We start from the raw sequence: 21,051 nt of genomic DNA on the forward strand, positions 1-21,051 counted from the left end.
GCAAACTTCTTCTCTGAGGTCTTGGGCAGTGATATTCCAAACCAGTTTGGTGCTTGATAGGTGCACAGATCACTCGCTCCCGAAGCTAAATCTGTGCAGCACCCTCAGACGTTTATAGGGCAGCTGCACCTTTACTCAGATAGAGAAGAGAAATCCTTCGAGTGTCCAGACTGTGAGGGGCGCTAAACCCTGAGAGCACTGACACATTGGGTTGAGGGAAGCACCCCTGACAGTATCCCCGCTTGGGTCATGATGGGGGCTTACTCCTGGAGACCGACATTCTTCTCTGCACTACTATTCAGAGATCACTATGACCATACAGACACTTCTACACATCCTATAGTCTTTTGACAGTCTTTGCATGTTTGGTATCAGTTCCGAAGGCATTTTGGTTGGCAGGCGGTCTCCAACAATGCTCCAATCGTATCAAACTACAGATTTCCACCCTCTGTTAAGGATAAGACCTTTCTGTCAGGGAAAAATATGAGAATTTACACATTCAAGGACTTAAACATAGGTAATATATTCGTTTCATTTGAACAACAAAGCCACGATGCACTGCTAGTATTGTGACATAAGTAAACACTTCACCATAATAAAACTTGAATGCACTTAAAATGTGCAACATATTATATATAAATATATATAATATAGCTTTACATGAACCACCATCGTCAGCTGCTCATCAGTGGCAACAGGTCAGCTATGTTTAGACAAACAATTTTGCATATTTACATTAACACGAAGACCTACTGCCTACCTATCTGCTAAACTACTGGTTTCACTACTGTGGTACCATAAACAGGAAGTGTCGTGTGTCATGGCAACGCCCACAAAGTGTTCAGAAAGGGGTGAATAGCGTACACTTAAACTTAATAAATGTTGCTGCTGTCCCCTGCTGTCTCCTTCTTGAACTGGGGATGAACGCTATCTACAGTAGGTAATACACAGACGGTAGATAAGTGCCTCATACAACCAAACATTCAAAGATCTGAATTATCCCTTAATGTCTTCTCTGTGTATATTTTATCAGTCATATAACCAGCCTACAGATGCAATACCACCAACATCTGGACTGGTGTGGCATAACAGAGAATTCAGAACTGTGGGATTTACTAGATTCTGAATACTGCTTTGAAGTGGTATTAGGTTAAGTTCATCTTAAAGATTATGAGATTTTAAAAGAAAAAATTTTCAAAGACACATAGTTGTGCTGTTTTTGATAAAGAAAAAGGGTAATAATGATGATTGTTTTTTGTTATGTAAAGACTAAGTTAAGGAGTAGTAACTAGTAAATACCTTTCGGGGCTTGATTTTGGAAATGTAAAAGCCCATATTTGATAAAATATAATGACAGGACACTTAAAAAGGATAGAAAAATGAATGATTTTGTGAATGTGTTCATGAGATGAACACCAATAGATGTAACAAACATGGAGGCCCGTAGTCAACCTTAGCTGGATTCTTGTGTTTGCATAACAAGCCACTTAAAATGTACATTACCCCCATGTAAATAAAAATAGTCCTGTGAATCAATTTTTCTGAAAACAGTGAACTGAAAATGTCGAGACAATCACTACTAAAGGAAAACATTTTTAAATGTCTACACTGTTGCTGTTACTGCATTATGGTTTGGCTCAATAAGATGTGCTTCAAAATAAAAACTATATTGAAGCATGTACTGGTCCAAGTGTTACTCTGATGCTTAAAATAAAGTAGTTGTGATGTAACTATCCATTCTTTTTCAATGCAGCTTTAAAAATCTGTTCAAGTAAAAGCAGTTTACACTGTCAATGGTGTCATGTTATTGAGGCGGTGCCAGTGATGTTACCTCTGCAACTGGGCTATCTCTTGGCTGATGTCATCCAACTCCTTGATACCAGTGAACTCCCCTGAACCGACTGAACTAGAGCTGTCCTGTGGGGAGAGAGAGACAGGCAGACCGAGAGAAAAGGAGGGGACAAAAAAAGATGATGTTGGCTAAGTAAACCCTATTTGTTGGGTAGGTGAAGTGGGATAATGAAATAGTACCGAGCCGTGGAACACCAAGGCAAAGGAAGGAGAAGGAGGAAAAGGATAGGAGAGAAACCCGTGCTGAATAAGAGGAGCAGCACAGAGGTTGAATCAGTCGGTGAGGGTTGGGTCAATCACCATCACTATCATGATAGGGATTGTCACCACCACTGACAAACTGCCAAGGAGAGGAAAGATTCAGGATTTTGTAATTTTATGGAGAAAAGTCAGCCCTTTGAGAGCATTAAAAAAGTGATCATCAAGATAATTGCTGATGTTATTAGAGTGTGGAGACATTTCTTGAAAAACAAAACAAAGCCCTTACAAGTATTCCTTCATGAAACAGTTGGGCTGCTCCCAAATAAGAATGTTCCTGGAGACCAGCAGTCTTCAGGTCCATTAGTCGACCAATCCATGTAAGGCCTAAATGTTTCTTTACAAGTGCATGTCCCACACAAGACGCATGTTAATTAGGCTGTCAGCATTCCATCGCCAATTGGCACAGTCAACAGTCCCTATGAGTAATGAATGTGTCGAACAACCAGTAGGGGAAAAATATAACATTTGTTGATTTTTAAAGCAATATAATATCTTATTAACTGCTAACACCAACACAATAACTTGAAATTAGCTTCAAAACTTACCACACGCACTTAACATGAGGCCTCTTAACAACAGAGGCCTAAACAATCAAAGCAACTTATTGTGATTCTGAATTTGTCAGAAAAAAAGCAGACTGTCAAAACATTTAGTTAATATATTAAATAGCACGGCAAAATAGCCCCAACACACGGAAGCAAAGTCAGAAGCAAACGAAAAAACCAGACACGTTTATCAACAACTAACAGTAGCCTACTGGACTGAGTCAGTTGTCCCAACTCTGTCTTCTCATATTATGAGAAAAGGGTTTCCCGCAGCACTTTACTGCTTAGGTGGCTGCCTTAACAACAAGGCCTGCCGCCTTAACCAACGTCTTCCAAAATATGAGTATATATTAAAAATAATTAAATGAGCGATATTCGGCGTGTCACACCTTGTCCCACCGTGTCCCACCATGTCACACCATGTCGCACCCTGTCACACCGTGTCGCACCCTGTCACAGCGTGTCGCACCCTGTCACAGCGTGTCCCACCCTGTCACACCGTGTCCCTCCGTGTCACAGCGCGTCACACCATGTCCTAACAGCACGCGAGCATCACACTGTCGCTTCACATCAACGTTGTCTGTCCAAACTTATTCATAGACTTTGTGGAACAAGCTGTCAAATACGTCCCTAAAAACAGATAAATGTCCCGAGCACCAGCGGACTCCTAATGTGTTTAACAAGGAGTGATCGCCCTCTCTTTGAAGTGGGTGCGTTTCATCATATAAACAGAGCAGTGAACCCGTTTTACAGTCTGTTTATGACCCAAACCTGCACTCAGGAGGACGGTAAAAGGTTGTATTGATGTTGATAAGTTCAAAGGTAAATCTCAAATAAATTGTTGAAATTGTGATGGTGTTAAAGTGTGGTTTTGTCCCAGTAGCAGGCAGTAATTGACCACGGTTAATTTATTTCATGAGCCAGTAACATTAGTTAGAACTAGTTAGAGTAACAGTTGTTGGTAACTGCAGTTAGCTCTCAGAAACCTGGCTACCGTGAGGTTAGCACCTCTTCTGCTTCTTCTTCTCATCCGGTAAAACACTGCATTGCATTGTGGTGTACGGGAGTACAATGAAGAGTACATCGTATGTACACTCAAATGACTTTTATACAGCATGCATATGAATCAGAAGAAATGGTCCACCTGTGAAAGAGTTTAATTTCAACAGGGCCCTTGAGTTGTTCTTTGTTAAACCAAGGAGGATAGCCTGTAGCGATGCTACATGTCAGCTCTGCCATAAGTAGTGACTGACTCCTGGAGCAACGTGCGGGGAGCTCATTGTGCCAGGCACACTTTGCAGTTGTGCATAAACACGGCTCTCAAAAAAGATCCACTCTGCGGTGCCATTACTGCTGTCAGGAGTCTTGTAGGACATTTCAAATAAAGTGCCAAGGCTACAGCCACTCTCACTGACAAACAAAAGCAACAGAAAGCAAATTCCCAAGTGGTTTAACTGTAAATGTTTTGATTTATTTTGACAAGGTGCAGTTCCTACGTTTTTTCCGACAAATTACCTTTCTGGTGGACTAAAGTTTGGTCGACTATAGGGGGCAGCTCTATTAAACAGAAGATTACGGGATGCTCTTTAATTTGATTGATTTAACTTGTTAGTATCAGGGCCGAAACAACTGCTATCATAAGTTTAAAAGAATCCTGATTGCCTTCTAAAAGCAATCTCAAATCTTCCCTTGATCAGCAGATAGGGGGAGATGTCACTGCACTGTACTGGAGTGGAGAAACGTTTTGTAAATACTTTTCAGTAGTCAGTATGAATGGCAAGCCACTGAAAGCATTTATAGGTTAATACACTGTAGGTCCATGTTACCTACCCACAACTTCAACATTATAGCCTGGGAGAGGAAGAAGAGGGGAAAGTGAACATATCAGTAGTAAAAGAGTTAGGATAAGAGAAGAACAGTGGGCATTAAATATCTTTCATTTACCTTTCCTCAAATTGTCCATATACATACAAGTCTAAATAGCTTACATTTTTGTTGTGGTACCAAACAAGCTGATTTATCAGATTGGCAAATTGAAACATGATGTCTAGCATAGAGATCTGTACACCTTGAAATATGAGAGACGAGAAGAGAAGAGAAGAGAGAATAGAAGAGACGGTATTGACTCACCCGTCTCATCTCAGACAGAGCTGCCATCTCTGATCCCACTGGGGTCATGTATCCTGACATACTCTGCAGCCATAGAGAAAGACTTAGTTTCTGACAATGATGATTAAAACAGCTACAGTTATAACTCATCATACTCATGTCAAAAGAGACACCACTTTAAAAAAAGTCATCAGTGTTATTATTCGGTGCTGTGACAAAAGATTAACAATAATCATGCAATCATACTGACATCACGGAAAAAGACAATTGAATATTTCTATGGAGCCCTGGATGATGAGAGGGTAACTGAAGAAATGTAGCATCTGGCTGTCTTCATGCAGGGTCACAGAGACACAGAGAGTGAGTGAGGTCGCACTCACACTGTCCATCCGTACCATGCCCAAACAGGTTTTACGGGTATAGCCTAGTGAGAGATGCCATTTCGCCACTGGCCGTTGCTCTTTTGAGATGTACAGCTGCTCTCAGGGCGCACTCACACTGTCCTTCCGCACCGCGCGCCGGGCTTTAGGGTACTTGTCCCCCCTCCCTCTCCCCCCGCGCCCCAGCCCCGTTTGTACTCACACTGCCTGGGCCTCAGCCAATGCTTCTTGCTGTCCATACGACATCATGCCGTAACACGTCACACGCATTGATCGCGTGTGTGTGGCTTTGTTTACAAATCTTTCCACAGACCTCTGAGTTTTTATGCGTCTTGTCGACTGTTTTTGAATATTTTCATCCGACCAAATCTGCAGTAAACACTCCACCTCCGCATCACACCAACGTGAACCTTTCACCGCCATTGTTGTTGTTGTTAAATGTCCGCGCATGGTCCCTCCTTCTTTTTTCTATGTCCGAACAGGCGCACATATTGCTACCGCCGTAGGGCTCGTGCTCGTGCTCGTACACGTGCGCACGCTCGTGCTCGTACATGTGCAAACGGCTCTGCTAAAGCCCACCTCTTTCAAGCGGGCCGTTCTGCACAATAAAAAATGAGAATATTTCAGAATAAATCAAGTATTAATTCTTTGTTCTCTAATTTTGTTCTCCAGTGTATATTCCATGAGCGTGGCTTTGTTTAAGTCATCATCATAAGTAATCACAAAGAGATAGTAATATTTACAAGGATCAAATACTGTGTCATTTTAGAATCGATACTTTGATACTGATGTGATGCAACAACATTTTGACAATAACTATAGTTCCAGAGGATATTTAAAGTACCACTCCTGACACATGTTTAAGTATTTTAAAACTACTCTAATATGATTAATATTTTGTTAAACATGGAATCCCCACATAGAAAGAGAAAAACATCTCATCTCCCTCAGTGAGGAATTCTGGATCTGGCCTGACCCCGCCCTCTGTTGCTCATGCCCGTGCATTTCCCATTAGCTTGAGACTCTTCTGTAAATACTTGTAGCTTCTATCGGAAGTTTACGAAGAGGCCCAACGATTTAAAGAGAAGCGCATGAACGGCTCATCAAGATGACTAAACACATCAGGGAGAATCAGTCATCGGCCTGCATGTTTCAGCTTCAGAGAGGAGGCTTTGGGGCAGTGGAGCCTCTTGGATGGAATGCTGACTCACACTATGGCAGGTGCAACTCCTGGAGCCCCACAGGTGGATGGACAGACATGGAGCCCAAGCTGCCTGCCCATGGAGCTAACATTAGTGCTCTGACACTAGGTTATAGTTTCAGCATCCTAAACCCAGCATCAGTCACTCAGTATTTTTTCTTGGTTTCTGTTGTTTGTTAGCTTCTTAGCTTGTAACTGTCAGTGGCTGACAGCTCTGATGGCAGTGTGTTTTCTTCTGACAGGAAGCTGCATTTATCTCTCATATCACTCCACATGCTTAGACTGATACGTTTTCTGTGTTTCTGCCTTTAAAGGAGCTGTACTCAGGAAATACTGGGGAAAAGTTTGACTGGAATTGCCTCCACGTCGCTCTCAAAGACCAGTCCCAAATTTGTAAAAGAATGTTTTTTCAAGGTGCTGGCAAGACCATTAGGAGAGAATTGGGGTTCAAAGTCAGGGATCAAACCACCATCCCCAAGATTATGGGACAATCTGCTCTACATCCTGAGCCCCATGAAATACATGGATATAGAGATATCTCTCTCAGCTCTAGTAAATATGAAGTGTGTCTTGTCTGTGTGGGACCTACTGGTACAGGTGTGCCTCTCTCAGAGGGTGGGATCATGTCAGCAGTCAGGGCCTGTGGTGGGTCGATGCCCTTGCTGACTTTCTGCTGTATGAAATACATGGCGAGGGCAAACTGCTCCCTGGTCAGCCTGCCTATCTGCCTTGTGTCTGCCAGAGCCCTGCAAGGAACAGCAGACATTCAATAGAGATACATTCGTTTGACTCAATTATACTGAGCAGAGTGACGACACTGTTGAGCAGAACAAACTAACAAAAATCAATAGGATAGGAAAAAGAAACTGCTAAATCCAGCAAGTAGCAAGCCAGGACGTGTCCATTCAGCTCAAGAAATAATTTGAAATTTCCACAATGCAAGAAATTCAGAATACATGTGGACATTTGTGGCTGAAATCTCAAAAATGTGAGAGTGAACTGTTTTTATTCAAATGAATATATCCTGTATGAAAGCATTCAAACCCATTGAGACCCCTCTACATCATTTTTGGTCTGATTTTTTGATGTATTTCACTGATTTGCTCCCAGTTACATCCCTAAAAACGGATAGTTGCTTAATCCTTAAACAAAACACCACACCCAAGACAGAGAGTTCTCCTGAGCTATAGAAGAGAAATAGAAAAACCTCCACAAGCCAACATAAAGAATGTGAACTAAGGCTAACATGAGAACTGAGATGGAAGCATCATTAAACTTGTTTAAGGCCTGGGACAAAAAAACATTCTAGTCTGTATGTTTAGGTCATATCTCCATGACAACACTGAGAGGGGTAAAACAGGCTAGTTCTTATTTTATTGGAGCTTAAAGTTTATGAATAATTAGGGGTGTGGCCTCTTGAGTGACAGCTAGCCTCTGGCCCTCACTTCTCGGAGGCTAGTTGTCAGGATTAGCATCATTAGCATGCTAACTCTGTCATCTCGACCTGGACTGTGGTCATTTGTGTCGTGGTTTTATCATAAGTGACAAGATGCTTTGTTCTTCCATCAACTGTACAAACAGATTGTTTACGAACACACCGTTCTAACGTTAGCTTTGTTATGCTAATTAAATAGCCACACTTGCACCATGACTTGCAGTACAGCCTGCTATCGATGACACATACACTAGATGCTAATCTGGAGCAGTGGGGGGATTCGGGCCGTGAGGGTCGGTATTTTACAGTCTATGCGCATGGGACTGTGTTAAATATCAGGTTAAATCATAGATCATAAATGCTGGCTGCACTTCACTCCTGGAGCCGGTGTGTTTTCCACTAGAAACTGACACAGGAGCTCCTGTTCTTGACTCTGCTAGAGACTGACCTCCTGTGTCAGTCTCTACCCTCTAAAAAATCCTGTTCCAGCTACAAAATTTTAAAAAATGACTCCCGTTTCCTCCCAGCCCCAGAAGAAAATCTCGACATTTAGTCCCACTCCTGTTTATCTAGTGACATGTTCTGTTAGTCTAGCTCCGGGGTTGGAACTAATGTGAGCTAATGTGGCTAATTCTGTAAACGTCACCCAGACGGACGTATCTCCCTCCCCCCAACGTCACATCAATGCCTTTTTTTGGTAAGAGGAAATGAAAAGGAGTCACAGTCTAACAAGATGGCGGCTCCAAGAGATTAATATGATTGGATCAAGATGAGAGAACAGACCCCGGCGGAGAGGCTACGTCCATTTTTTATACAGTCTATGGTCCAAATACATTTCCATTAGACACTTGAAAAGCTGATAGCTGTGCTTAGGATGAGTGACATCTGTCATAAAATGAGAGGGTGTTAAATTTGACCTCTGACTTGTTGATAATCATACATTTTGCACAGGTGATTTTTTTGTATAACTGTAAATACTTGAACTTCTTTTGTAAAGCACTTTTCAGACAGTGGTACTACTTTGTAAGGTGGCACCCTTTATAACCAACAGTTTTATCAATGATCATTGTTTATTTGCTGAGTTTTAATGATACATTTTAAGCCATTAATCTGGAACAAATGACTGTGTTCTTATTGTTTAATAATGTATCTGTGATTTATAACCCATCAACAAAGCTATTCTTGGCCAGAAATAAAGGCTGACATATTACAAAGCAGTACCAAGCCAATAATAAGCCCAGCTGAGAAATAAAACATGATCATTGTCAAATTTAAAAGTAAGTGTGAACTTATCTGAGTCCCTACCATATAAGGGCTAGGACACTCTGAGAGAGTCCAGACTGCATGAAGATGTCCTTTACTTCATGTCCACTGACAAAACCATCCAGATCAGCGTCAGTCTTCAGAAAGATGTCGTCATAGCGACCACGGTCTGAAACTGGGACCACCCAATTCACTGAATGCTAAGACAGAGAGAGAAAAGATGGATATGACAGAGATGCATATGATGTAACTTTCTGTATTTTTCATATTTGTATCTAGTGTAGATGAAACCATTTGATAATAGTTTTAGATGATTTGGATCGGGGCCAAAAAACCTTTGGGACATCCCAAGCTTTCATTAAACTGTGTGCCAAACCTAATCTCGGTTTACATTTTCCGTCACGTGAAGGAGTAAGGAGCGGATGCTGGTAAGTGTGTGCTGCAGTGGAGACACAGGATTACTTTATCATTATCTTTTTTTATTAATGTACTTTTTAATTAATTTAGTCAGTGTACTAAATCTGCTTCTTATTTATTTTTAATTCAATTTAGTCAATGTACTAAATCTGCTTATTGTGTGTTTATTTTTAAATTAGTTTGGTCAATGTACTAAATCTGCTTCTTATGACCTATCTGATCAGTCTTTATAGTTTTGTTTGAGTAAATGTGTCAGTCGCGTTCTGTTTGTTGCTTGTTGTTATGGAAACAAGAAGAGAGAGAGTAACCGCTTAACATTTAAACATCCACTGGTTCTACTCAAGCACTCACAGCTCTCTTTCTTTCAGCCGCTTTCTTGCTAATTAAACGTTACACACTGTTAGCCACTTTAGCTTAGCAGTTAGCTTCTCGGCTGGTGATGGCTTCCCCTGCTCTCTCTCCTGCTCTCTCTTGCTCGGAGTGTCGTATGTTTAGCTACTCCTCTGCCTCCTTTAGTGATAATGGTAGATGTAATAAGTGTAGTGTATTTGTAGCGCTGGAGGCGAGGCTCAGTGAGTTAGAGGCACCGCTCAGCACCATGGAAGCTCAGTCTTGGGCTACGGTAGCTAGCCGGCCACCTATAACTTTAGCCGGTGCAAAGCCACATAGTGTAGCGTTAGCTTCTGCTAACCCTCCCCCGGCAATCCCTGAGCAGCCAGGGGCCTCCTGGTTGACTGTGAGAGGAAAGCATAGTTCTAAATCGAAGCCTATGGTTAACCATCCGCCTGTTCACGTTTCAAACAAGTTTTCTCCACTCAGTGATACACATGCTGAGGAATCAACACTGGTTATTGGCAGCTCCATTCTGAGAAACGTGAACTTAGTGACACCAGGGACCATAGTCAAATGCGTCCCAGGGGCCAGAGCGGGCGACATTGAGGCCTATTTGAAACTGCTGGGTAAGGATAAATGTAAATATGATAAGATTGGTATTCATGTCGGCGGTAATGACACCCTATTACGTCCATCGGAGGTCACTAAAATTAATGTGGAGTCGGTGTGTGCATATGCAAAAACTATGTCGGACTCCGTAATTTTCTCTGGTCCCCTGCCCAACTTGACTTGTGATGACATGTATAGCAGCATGTCATCATTCCGTCTCTGGCTGTCTGGATGGTGCCCGGTAAATAATGTGGGCTTTGTAGATAATTGGCAGTCTTTCTAGGGAAAACCTGGTCTTATTAGGAGAGATGGTATTCATCCTACTTTGGAGGGTGCTGCTCTCATATCTAAGATCCTGGGCGCAGTTGTTAGCGGTCTAAACCCATGGCAACCCAGTGTTGGGATCAGGAAGCAGAGTCAGTTTAATACACCACTCTGCGCTGCCCTTGTCGCAGGTGCCCAGGAAGCAGAGTGGCAGTCTTATACACCTCTCTGCGCTCCCTGTGGAGCATTTTCCAGCTCAGTATAGTATACAAACGCTGTGTGCCCCACGATCATCTAAATTAACCAGATCAAAAATGAACAGAAGAGGCGCTATACAGAAAAACTTGATACAAATCAACACCAAATCTGCGATAATGCAACAAAATCAGAAAATAAAATGTGGACTTTTAAACATCAGATCTCTGTCATCTAAAGCTGTAGTAGTAAACGATCTGATATCAGATAACCATATAGATTTACTCTGTCTGACTGAAACATAGCTGTGTCCTGAAGAATATGTTAGCCTAAATGAATCCATTCCTCCCAGTCATATTAATACTTATATTCCTCGAGGCAGTGGTTGAGGAGGAGAAGGCGTTGCAGCTATTTATGACTCAGGCCTATTAATAAACCCTAAACCTAAACTAAATTATAATTCATTTGAAAGTCTTGTTCTTTATCTTTCACATTCAACCTGGAAAACTGTGCATCCAATTATACTTGTTATAGTGTACCGTGCTCCTGGTCCGTACTCTGAATTTCTGTCTGAATTCTCAGAGTTTCTGTCAAATTTATTCATTAAATATGATAAAGTAATTATTGTAGGAGATTTTAATATTCATGTGGACATTGATAATAATAGCCTTAGTACTGCATTTATCTCTCTATTAGATTCGATTGGTTTTAGTCAGTGTGTACATAAACCTGCTCATTGTTTTAATCACACCCTCGTTCTTGTTTTGGCTTATGGTGTGGAAATCAATGACTTAATAGGCTTTCCACAGAATCCTATTTTATCAGACCATTATTTAATAACTTTTGAATTCGTATTACAGGACTAATCACCTCTGGGCAAAAGTTTCTACACTAGATGTTTATCTGATAGTGCTATAACTACATTTAAGGAATCGATTCCATCTGCATTTACTTTAATGCCTTATTCTAATATTCAAGATTCCTGCACTAGTTTCTCGGAAATTTATCAGTTGCAGGCTCACTACAAACAACACTTGACTCTGTTGCTCCGTTAAAAAAAAAGATAATGAAACAGAGGAAGTTAGCTCCGTGGTATAACTCACAAACCCGTGAATTAAAACAGGTATCGCAAAAATTAGAAAGTAAATGGCGCTCTACTAAATTGGAGGGATCTCGCTTAGTTTGGCATGAAAGTCTAAAAATATATAGGAAGGCCCTCCGTAATGCCAGAGCAGCCTATTTTTCATCTTTAATAGAGGAGAATAAGAACAATCCTGGATTTCTTTTCAGCACTGTAGCCAGGCTGACAGAGGGCCACAGCTCTATTGAGCCATGTATTCCTATAACCCTCAGTAGTAATGACTTCATGACCCTCTTTAATGACAAAATTTTAACTATTAGAGACAAAATCAACTCGCTTGGCACCAATTTTTCTTCAAACCCAGGAACCCAGGAACCAACCTGATATGTTCTTGGACTGCTTTTCTACAGTTGACCTTAACAAATTAACATGTACTATTTCAGCATCAAAGCCCTCTACTTGTCTCCTAGACTCTATTCCAACTAGGTTACTTAAAGAAGTGTTACCTATAGTTAGCACTCCTGTATTAGATATGATAAACATGTCTTTATCAGCAGGTTATGTACCACAGTCTTTTAAAGTAGCTGTAATTAAACCTCTTCTTAAAAAGCCCAGTCTTGATCCTGAGGTACTAGCCAACTATAGACCTATATCTAACCTTCCTTTTCTCTCTAAGGGCGCACTCACACTGTCCTTCCGCACCGCGCCCCGTGCTTTAGGGTACTTGTCCCCCCTCCCTCTCCCCCCGCGCCCCAGCCGCGTTTGTACTCACACTGCCAGGGCCTTGCGCAAATGCTTCTTGCTGTCCATACGTCATCATGCCGTAACATGTCACACGCATTGATCGCGTGTGTGTGGCTTTGTTTACAAATCTTTCCACAGACCTCGGAGTTTTTGTGCGTCTTGTCGACTGTTTTTTAATATTTTCATCCGACCAAAATCTGCAGTAAACACTCCACCTCCGCATCACACCAACGTGAACCTTTCACCGCCATTGTTGTTGTTGTTAAATGTCCGCACATGGTCCGTCGTTCTATTTTCTATGACCGAACAGGCGCACATACCGCTACCGCCGTAGGGCTCGTGCTCGTGCTCGTGCTCCTACACGTGCGCACGCTCGTGCTCGTACATGTGCAAACGGCTCTACAAAAGCCCACCTCTTTCAAGCGGGCCATGGATGGCCCGCTGTCCGCAGTTATGCGCGGAACGGGTGCACTCACACTGCTTAAACATACTAGGCTTTAGCTGAAAAAACGGTTTTGGCCCGGTACAGAAGGAAAGTGTGAGTGCGCCCTAAGATCCTCGAGAAATTAGTCGCCAATCAGCTGTGTGACTTTTTACATAATAATGAGTTATTTGAGGACTTCCAGTCAGGATTTAGAATGAATCGTAGCACTGAGACAGCACTGGTAAAAAAAGACTAATGACCTTCTAATAGCTTCAGACAAAGGACTTGTCTCTGTACTTGTTGTGCTAGATCTTAGTGCTGCCTTCGACACTATTGACCATCGCATCCTGCTACAGAGACTGGAGCATCTAATTGGCATTAAAGCAACCGAAACTGAGCTGGTTTAAGTCATAATTATCAGATAGATCTCAGTTTGTACATGTTAATGACAAATCCTCCATTCACACTAAAGTTAGTCACGGAGTCCCACAGGGTTCTGTCCTTGGACCGATTCTATTCACCTTATATATGCTTCCCTTAGGAAATATTATAAGGAAGCGCTCCATAAACTTTCATTGTCATGCTGAGGATACACAATTATATTTGTCGATCAAACCAGACGAAACCGATCAGTTAGATAAACTTCAAATGTGTATTAAGGAAATAAAAAGCTGGATGACTTGCAATTTTCTGATGTTAAACTCAGATAAAACTGAGGTCATTGTACCTGGCCCCAAAGGCCTCTGAAACTCAATAGCTAAAGATATTGTTACTCCAGATGATGTAGTGTTGTCCTCCAGCACCACAGTAAGGAATCTGGGTGTTATTTTTGATCAGGAAATGTCCTTCGATTCTCACATAAAACTAACGACAAGGAATGCATATTTTCACCTGCGTAATATTGCGAAAATTAGGAACATTGTGTCTCAGAAAGATGCAGAAAAACTAGTCCATGCATTTGTTACTTCTAGGCTAGACTCCTGCAACTCCTTATTATCAGGCTGCTCCAATAAGTCTGTCTGAGTCTCAAGTTGGTCCAAAATGCTGCAGCTCGTGTACCAACTAAAACAAATCGAAGAGAACATATTTCTAGCTCTCTATGGTGGTGAGCAAAGGAATCTACAAAATTAAAAAAACGGAAACATTCATTGCTACATTATTATTATTATTACTAAGAAAATACTTGAACTTCGTGAAATGTAATTTAAAATAAGTTAAACATTTTATGTCATTTTGTTTCAATATCAGTCTCGTTCATAAATCACAAGCTAAACTGTGATGGCAGAGAGTCAGCAGAGGTATAATGATTGGTTTGAAAACACTGACATGTCAGTCAACAATAAATCATCTTCTGATTAGGAATAAACCTTCCTGTCCGCAGCTGAATAGTGTCGGCCTACACTGCTGTATTTGAACACTGGTCTTAGTGGTGGGACTGGAGAGAGCCTGATATTTTGGTGGTACGTCATGAACAAAGTTTGAGAGCCACTGTTGTAGTGTATAAAGTGTGTATTACCTGTCCAGACTTGAGTGTGTGTTTGGGCGACAGGCTGCCAGTGCTGTTGAGTGAGTTCATGCTGCCATGGGAGGGTGTGGAGTGGAGCGAGTCTTTTGGTGGTGGTGGGCTTGCGGGTAGTCCAGGTACAGAGCTGGCCACTGAACCCAGACTCTTCTTTCTCTTAGACGGAGGGATGAGGGCAGAGGGGAGGAGTGCAGGAACAGGCTCCTTCTCCAGGGCCCTGTACACCAGGTGCATGGCCTAGGGAAGCACATTGTGTGGTCAATGCATCTTACCTGCTGAATATATATTAGTTAGAGAACTAATTATGCCCCAAACCTGCAATTTACCCCCAGTTCAGACATAAGTTCTAATATTTATTTCATTTATACTTCTGTTTTTTGTTTCCTGTTCTTAAATACATCCTCTGATGCTATATCCTGAAGTCATCGGGTGTTTCGGGTCTTGGTGTGTCTCCAGAGCAGATGTTGGTGGGATATAGAGCCACAGTACAGCCAGGTAACTTTTGCCTTCTCTTACCTCCCTGATAAGCTGGGTCACCACATCTGTGTTCAAGGCCCCCAGGGACACCCAGTATGCCTCCCTTTTGTACCGGTTCAATTTAATTTAAAAACGGCAAAACTGCGGTATGACCGTCAAAACTTCCTATAGACTACTGTGGCATAACCGTAAATAAGGTTATTATGAGTATATAAAATATAATGAAAAATGTATTTTATGAGGTGGCCAGTGGCTGAGTGGTTAGAGCAGTCGCCCCATGTAAAGAGGCCGCAGGTTCGACTCTGACCTGCAGCCCATTGCTGCATGTCTCCACCTCTCTAGAGCTTAATCTATGCCACGAACAATTCAGGCTGTTCTGGGGGCAAAGGGGGTTGCTACCAATTATTTGAATGTTGTCATAGTGTACATTTATCCACAACTATATCAGGATATAAAGAATGAAAACTACACATGGTAACAATGAAGAAGAGAACACTCACCACTGCAAACTCATCTTTGTCCAGGTGGCCATCTTTATCAATGTCACTCAGGTCCCAAACCTAACAGTAAAAAATAAACATAATGAGGCCATTCAGCGTAATTAAGTAACTACTTAAACTATTACAGATTATTTCATTACTATAAATCCCCCTTGGAAAAAGGCATGTTCATTGATAATTCATTGCTAAATATAACGGTTCTAGCAGCCGCCCTGACATTAATGCTACTTCATATTTGTGTGGAAACAGATTGCATTCATATTGATCCAATGGAAGACCTATTAGAGACCAAAATGTAAGTCAATACCTTCCCAAGCACATCCAGAGGTAGTTTGGAGTTGATCAGGACTGGTTTGACCTTGTCTCCCGACAGCAAGCCATTGACTGGAGCCAAACTCTCAAATATCCCATCAAATTTACTCTTCTCTTCTGGCTACAAAGGAAAACACAAACAGAATCTAAAAAGACAATTCTTAGAATCATGATATTTTCTAAGAAATTCCCCTAATAGTTAAGATTAGATTCTAGTAAAGATAAAAGTTATTCACAAAGCATCGTATGTTTTTGTTTTTTCTTTGAACCCTGATTTCTACTGGATGTTCACACCTTCCAAACTCACAAAAGAACATTCATGGACATAGCGGGCTTCCCCGGTGTATTTAAGTAAGCAAATAAATAACAACTATCAAAAGCCTACAAGAATATACTGTACAAGTAGGAATGTGTTTTCAAAATACGCGTAGTGTGTGTAAGTGTGTATGGCAGCTTTGGGGAGACGGCAGCCTCTCTGCCACGATAGTGGGACGGTTGCATTCTGTTAGGACACGGTGTTATTATTTATTGCTATAATTACACCATGTCTTAATAGCGACTATCTTCTATTATCAGGCCTATGTATTCCGTTGTCCATTGTTCCGTTGTTTATGCCCATTATCATTTTTGTGTTCAACCAATCAATTACATATTTTTTAGGCCGATGCCAAAATCGATACTTTACAGTTAAAGAACTTGAATGTAATTTTTTTTTCTTTGCTTTTATTACTTTTGTCAGTGATACAAGGTCTATTTGTTTCCTCTTTTTTTCCCCAGGGCTGGAAAGTTTGTTCTTGTGTATATATGCTGTCACATTTTCAACTGTGGAAATCAATAAATAAAGGGGGGGGGGGGGGGGGGGGGACATTTCATGTAGCGAGGACATATTACAGTGTAAACAAACTGTGTGCGTGCGTGCGTGCGTGCGTGCGTGCGTGCGTGCGTGCGTGCGTGCGTGCGTGCGCGTGTTTCAACACACCCTGACAGCCCAGTGTAATTCACAGGAGGCAGAAGCTGTGCTGCTTAAAGACGGACTGCTGCTGTCCTTCTGAAATCAGACAAACAAACAAACAAAGATGGCTGCCATGGCACTGTCACATGATCTAGTCACTGGATTAAACACGCCTTATTCTCTCATACTGAGCTTTTGACACAAGGTTTAATAACATGACAACATCACATAAATGTGTCTTTAAATGTATTTACATAATGAATGAGGAGAATAATGAATATAAAGTATTGTAAATTGATATTATATGAATGTCAATATTCTGAAAAAAACGGTTGTAGCTTGTTGTTCTGTATAGAATATGTGGATTTGATCATTAATGATGAAGTCATACTCACAAACTTGGGGGGAGGGACTGTGAGGTTGAGGCTGGAAACACAGACCTCTTGACCACTCTGAGCACAGGCCACTAGCCTCAGAGCTACGTAAAACCCCTGAGAGAGAAAACACACAGTATTACCTGCTGTAGCTCGATAAACCGATACTAGAAAGGTGCCACAGTACCCAGCTGTTAAAAACAATATTATATCAGGTTTTATTAGTATCTGTACTTTAGGAACTTTGTGTGCAGCTTCTATCTGCTTCATCACTGCCTGCCGTCAGAGTGGGCGTGGTTTCATAGTGACAGTCGCAGAGACAGACATGCCGACTGTCCTAGACTTTTTTATAAGCAGACGCCAGGAGCAAAAACGTAGCCGACAGTGTCAAGCCCACAGACACAACACAGTCCGTCTGTAAACGATTCTTTAAATCGATACAGACCAAGGGAGCAAATACAACCAACTTGGAGAAACATCTAGATGAAAGACATGACGGCTTGTTCAAAGAGTTCAGAGAGCTGCAGGTTAGAGATGGATAGATACAGTGGGTAAGGAAAGTATTCAGACCCCCTTACATTTTTCACTCTTCGTTAATTTGTAGCCATTTTGTAAAATCATTTAAGTAGATTTTTAATGTACACACAGCACAACGCAAATGTATTAATAAACAAACAGTGAAATATCACATGGCCATAGATATTCAGACCCTTTGCTACCATTTGTATTTGTGAGAGTCAGATATGCAGTAAAGCATGTACTTTTATTATTTTTATCAGCAATAAAGGTAAAGTGTTTATTATCAAACAAAAATAAAGCATTTCACAAAAACCTCCAAGCGTTCATAAGTGTAACAACCTCATGAATTAGTCCCAGAGCAGACGGCCGTGCTACAGTAACGGTGGTCCAGTGGTTAAAGCGGGCTCCATGTACAGAGAATGAGAATGACATATCACGACACAGCGTCCTGCCCCCGATATCATGGTATTCGCCATTTTGTCAGGGTCCCGTCAAACTCCTGCGTACCGCTAAAAGATTTCTATACTATGGCTGAAAAAAAAAGCACTTCCAGCATGACAACACACCTGTTAACGTCAAATTACCAGACGCAACACGTTTTCCTTAGTATACACTGCATGTAACTTTTTCTGAACTGTTTCTAAATTTTGTCTGAACCTTCCGTACATCGTTTCACTCGACAGACAGCTAGTCAGCGTGCGTACAGCTTAACCATCCTGTACCAACATGTGCAGCTGGTTTCCAAAGTGTTTTAGTAAACAGACGTTTGTTGCAAAGTCTCCCAAATAAAAACAACATGTACAGAAAAATATGTTGATGTTTCAATCTTCTGTTTTTATATGTGCAGTGTTTCCCTGGACAGACAGCGAACGGCGCACGTACTGCTTAACCAGATCTTGTGCTAACGTGCACCTTTGTTAGAAAGTCTGAGACTTTCACACATGCAGTGTGATTAAAAAATACTAGAGTGATAAGAAGTCCTAGTGAATGCTTGATAAGTAGACTATAATAAATAATGAAGTGTATTTTTCGGTGCGCTATGCGCACTATTGGTCAATAAGATAGAAATCAAAACTCCTTTCACCCCTGCTCACACTGTTCATGGCCCTAGCCTAACCAGAACTGATTTTTCCACTTCAAAGTCCACAACAGACTCCCACTGGGCTAAAAACAAATTACAACTTTACATTAATAAGCATTACAAGCTGCAAAACATGTCAGCCAGCTCGTATGGGTCAACACCGTCTATCTGCCAGCTTCTCGGGTCGGCCGGCATACTTTAGTCTGTGGGTGAGAGGCCATTGTCTGTCTGTACTCATCTGGACTGCTCACCTGGTGTGCACTGCAGCTACTGCAGCCACTGAAATTAACACCTGAATAAATCATGTTTGACCCCCTTAGTTCGATACGGCATTCATGCAGAGCTTAGGTCAAATGAAAAAGGAATCTGTAGCACAAGTAAATATGAGCTTCCACTTGTACTTATTTGGACTGGATAGCATGAGCCAATTTTGGAGCATTTTATTAAACGAGCGTGCAGATCAGGGGTGTCCAATCCTGGAAGGCCACTGTCCTGCATGTTTAGATTCAGGTGTGTTAGAGCAGGTAGAAACATTAAACATGCAGGACAGTGGCTCTCCAGGAGCAGGGTTGGACACCCCTGGTGTAGAGATATAGTTTCAGTTTGCCATTTTTAGTCATTAAGTCATTTTGTTTGTTTGCATCCACTATGATTTTCATTTTCTTTGTGAAGTGCATTCAGTACATGAAAGACATGAAACACTGGAAGAGAAGTCGTCTGTTCCTACTTGTTTGTCCAGATAGCCTTTTCCATCAGGATCGGCCAAATCCCAGATCTGTAACACAAGACACAAATACACAGCATTAAAAACAAAATCAGATCCAATCTTGTTTCCCTGTGTTAATAGTTAATTTAGATCTTTTTTCGATTCTAAATATGTATTACAAATATTTTTTAGAGCAGTTTTACACCAAACTTTCAATCTTTTCTCTTTCTGTAAAACATCAAAATATTTTTTGATGACTCAATTTGAACTCGGGGGTGGTCTCATAATTGTTTACAATCAAATGTGATTAAGAGTGACGAACTCAACCAGTCATATAAAAGCATACTTGAGTCTGACAACAGAGATGAAAAGGAAGTGAGATCTAGATCACAGATTTTGTCGTATATCAGATTTATAATGGAGATCAAAGAAAACAAATCATTAACACCTGATTTATTCTTAAATACTATTATTTTTTAAATTCATAATTTGATAGAATATCAGCTGTGGCTATACCACTGCTGTCCTGGCATGTTTTTTAATAACCAAGGCACTTCAAAAAAATTTTAAAAAGCAGTGATCAAAATTAGAGAACACGTTCCCTCTAAGTTATTGGTGTTAATCTGCACCTGGTGACAACTGACTTCATTGTTGGACACACCCTATTTATCTGCAGCTCTCCTGGTTAATTTGCAAGATGGAAGCTGCTCTAAGGAGACTGAGACCCTGAGACAGCAGGTCATTCAGATGAAGACCAAAGGGATGACCCTCTCAACCATCAGAGAGAGGTTGGACGTTCACAGTCTGTTATTTCAAGAATATTGAAACTTTACAAGGACAATTTAAGTCCCTCAAAAAGGCCGGACGTCCACGTAAAACAAGTGCACCAGAGGACAGGATTACATGACTCTCAACGGGGAATTAGTTCAACACTGCAGATGGAGTAGGACTGGGGAAAGACTGAAACGTGAAACGAAAAAGTGTGGGAAGAAGTCAGTTACATTTGGAGGAGGAAGTGTCATGGCTTGGATTATATTCACCCAAATGTATGTGGAGTGGCAGCAGACATCAGGCTATCTCCACCTCTTTCACTCTCTACTATTGGCTTAGCACCACCCAAGATGACTGTGATTAGTTTAAATAAATACAAACAAGCCAGAGCATTTTATCCCATTTCCCAGAATGATAAGCCGGTGTGGCCAGACCATGCTTCAAGTCAATAATTTTAGTGAGCCATCAGGGAGGCAGTGGGATGCAGAGGGACTATGACAGCAACTTGCAATTAGGCCAATCAAGCCACACAGTTAGGGAAACAATGCAGAGGGCTACAGAAGGAAAACAATAGATATATTAATTAATGAATTAAGATTATTTGCGTCAGGGTCAGGTTGCCTTGTACCATGACGAAATAATTTTCTTCTAGTTTAAAACACATAAACAGACTGATCTGATCAGACAGTGTAGATACGGTTAATATGTTTAAAACAAAGATACGG

General features: G+C 41.3%; 1 protein-coding gene across 1 annotated transcript in view; it reads right to left on the reverse strand.

The window, feature by feature from the left end:
* LOC310966549 (epidermal growth factor receptor substrate 15-like 1) overlaps positions 1 to 21,051 on the reverse strand; it is a gene marked incomplete at its 5' end in the record, with an annotated part of 80,335 nt that overhangs the window by 56,706 nt on the left and 2,578 nt on the right. Inside the window, 9 exons of the mRNA XM_083940308.1 lie at positions 1,832 to 1,917; positions 6,937 to 7,093; positions 9,088 to 9,245; positions 14,629 to 14,871; positions 15,612 to 15,671; positions 15,919 to 16,044; positions 16,903 to 16,971; positions 17,271 to 17,366; positions 19,577 to 19,624. Of these exons, the coding sequence (XP_083796434.1) occupies positions 1,832 to 1,917; positions 6,937 to 7,093; positions 9,088 to 9,245; positions 14,629 to 14,871; positions 15,612 to 15,671; positions 15,919 to 16,044; positions 16,903 to 16,971; positions 17,271 to 17,366; positions 19,577 to 19,624 (1,043 nt within the window). The remainder of the gene's footprint in view (positions 1 to 1,831; positions 1,918 to 6,936; positions 7,094 to 9,087; positions 9,246 to 14,628; positions 14,872 to 15,611; positions 15,672 to 15,918; positions 16,045 to 16,902; positions 16,972 to 17,270; positions 17,367 to 19,576; positions 19,625 to 21,051) is intronic.

This window comes from Echiichthys vipera, assembly GCF_963691815.1.
Source record: "Echiichthys vipera genome assembly, chromosome: 3".
Taxonomy (NCBI): domain Eukaryota; kingdom Metazoa; phylum Chordata; class Actinopteri; order Perciformes; family Trachinidae; genus Echiichthys; species Echiichthys vipera.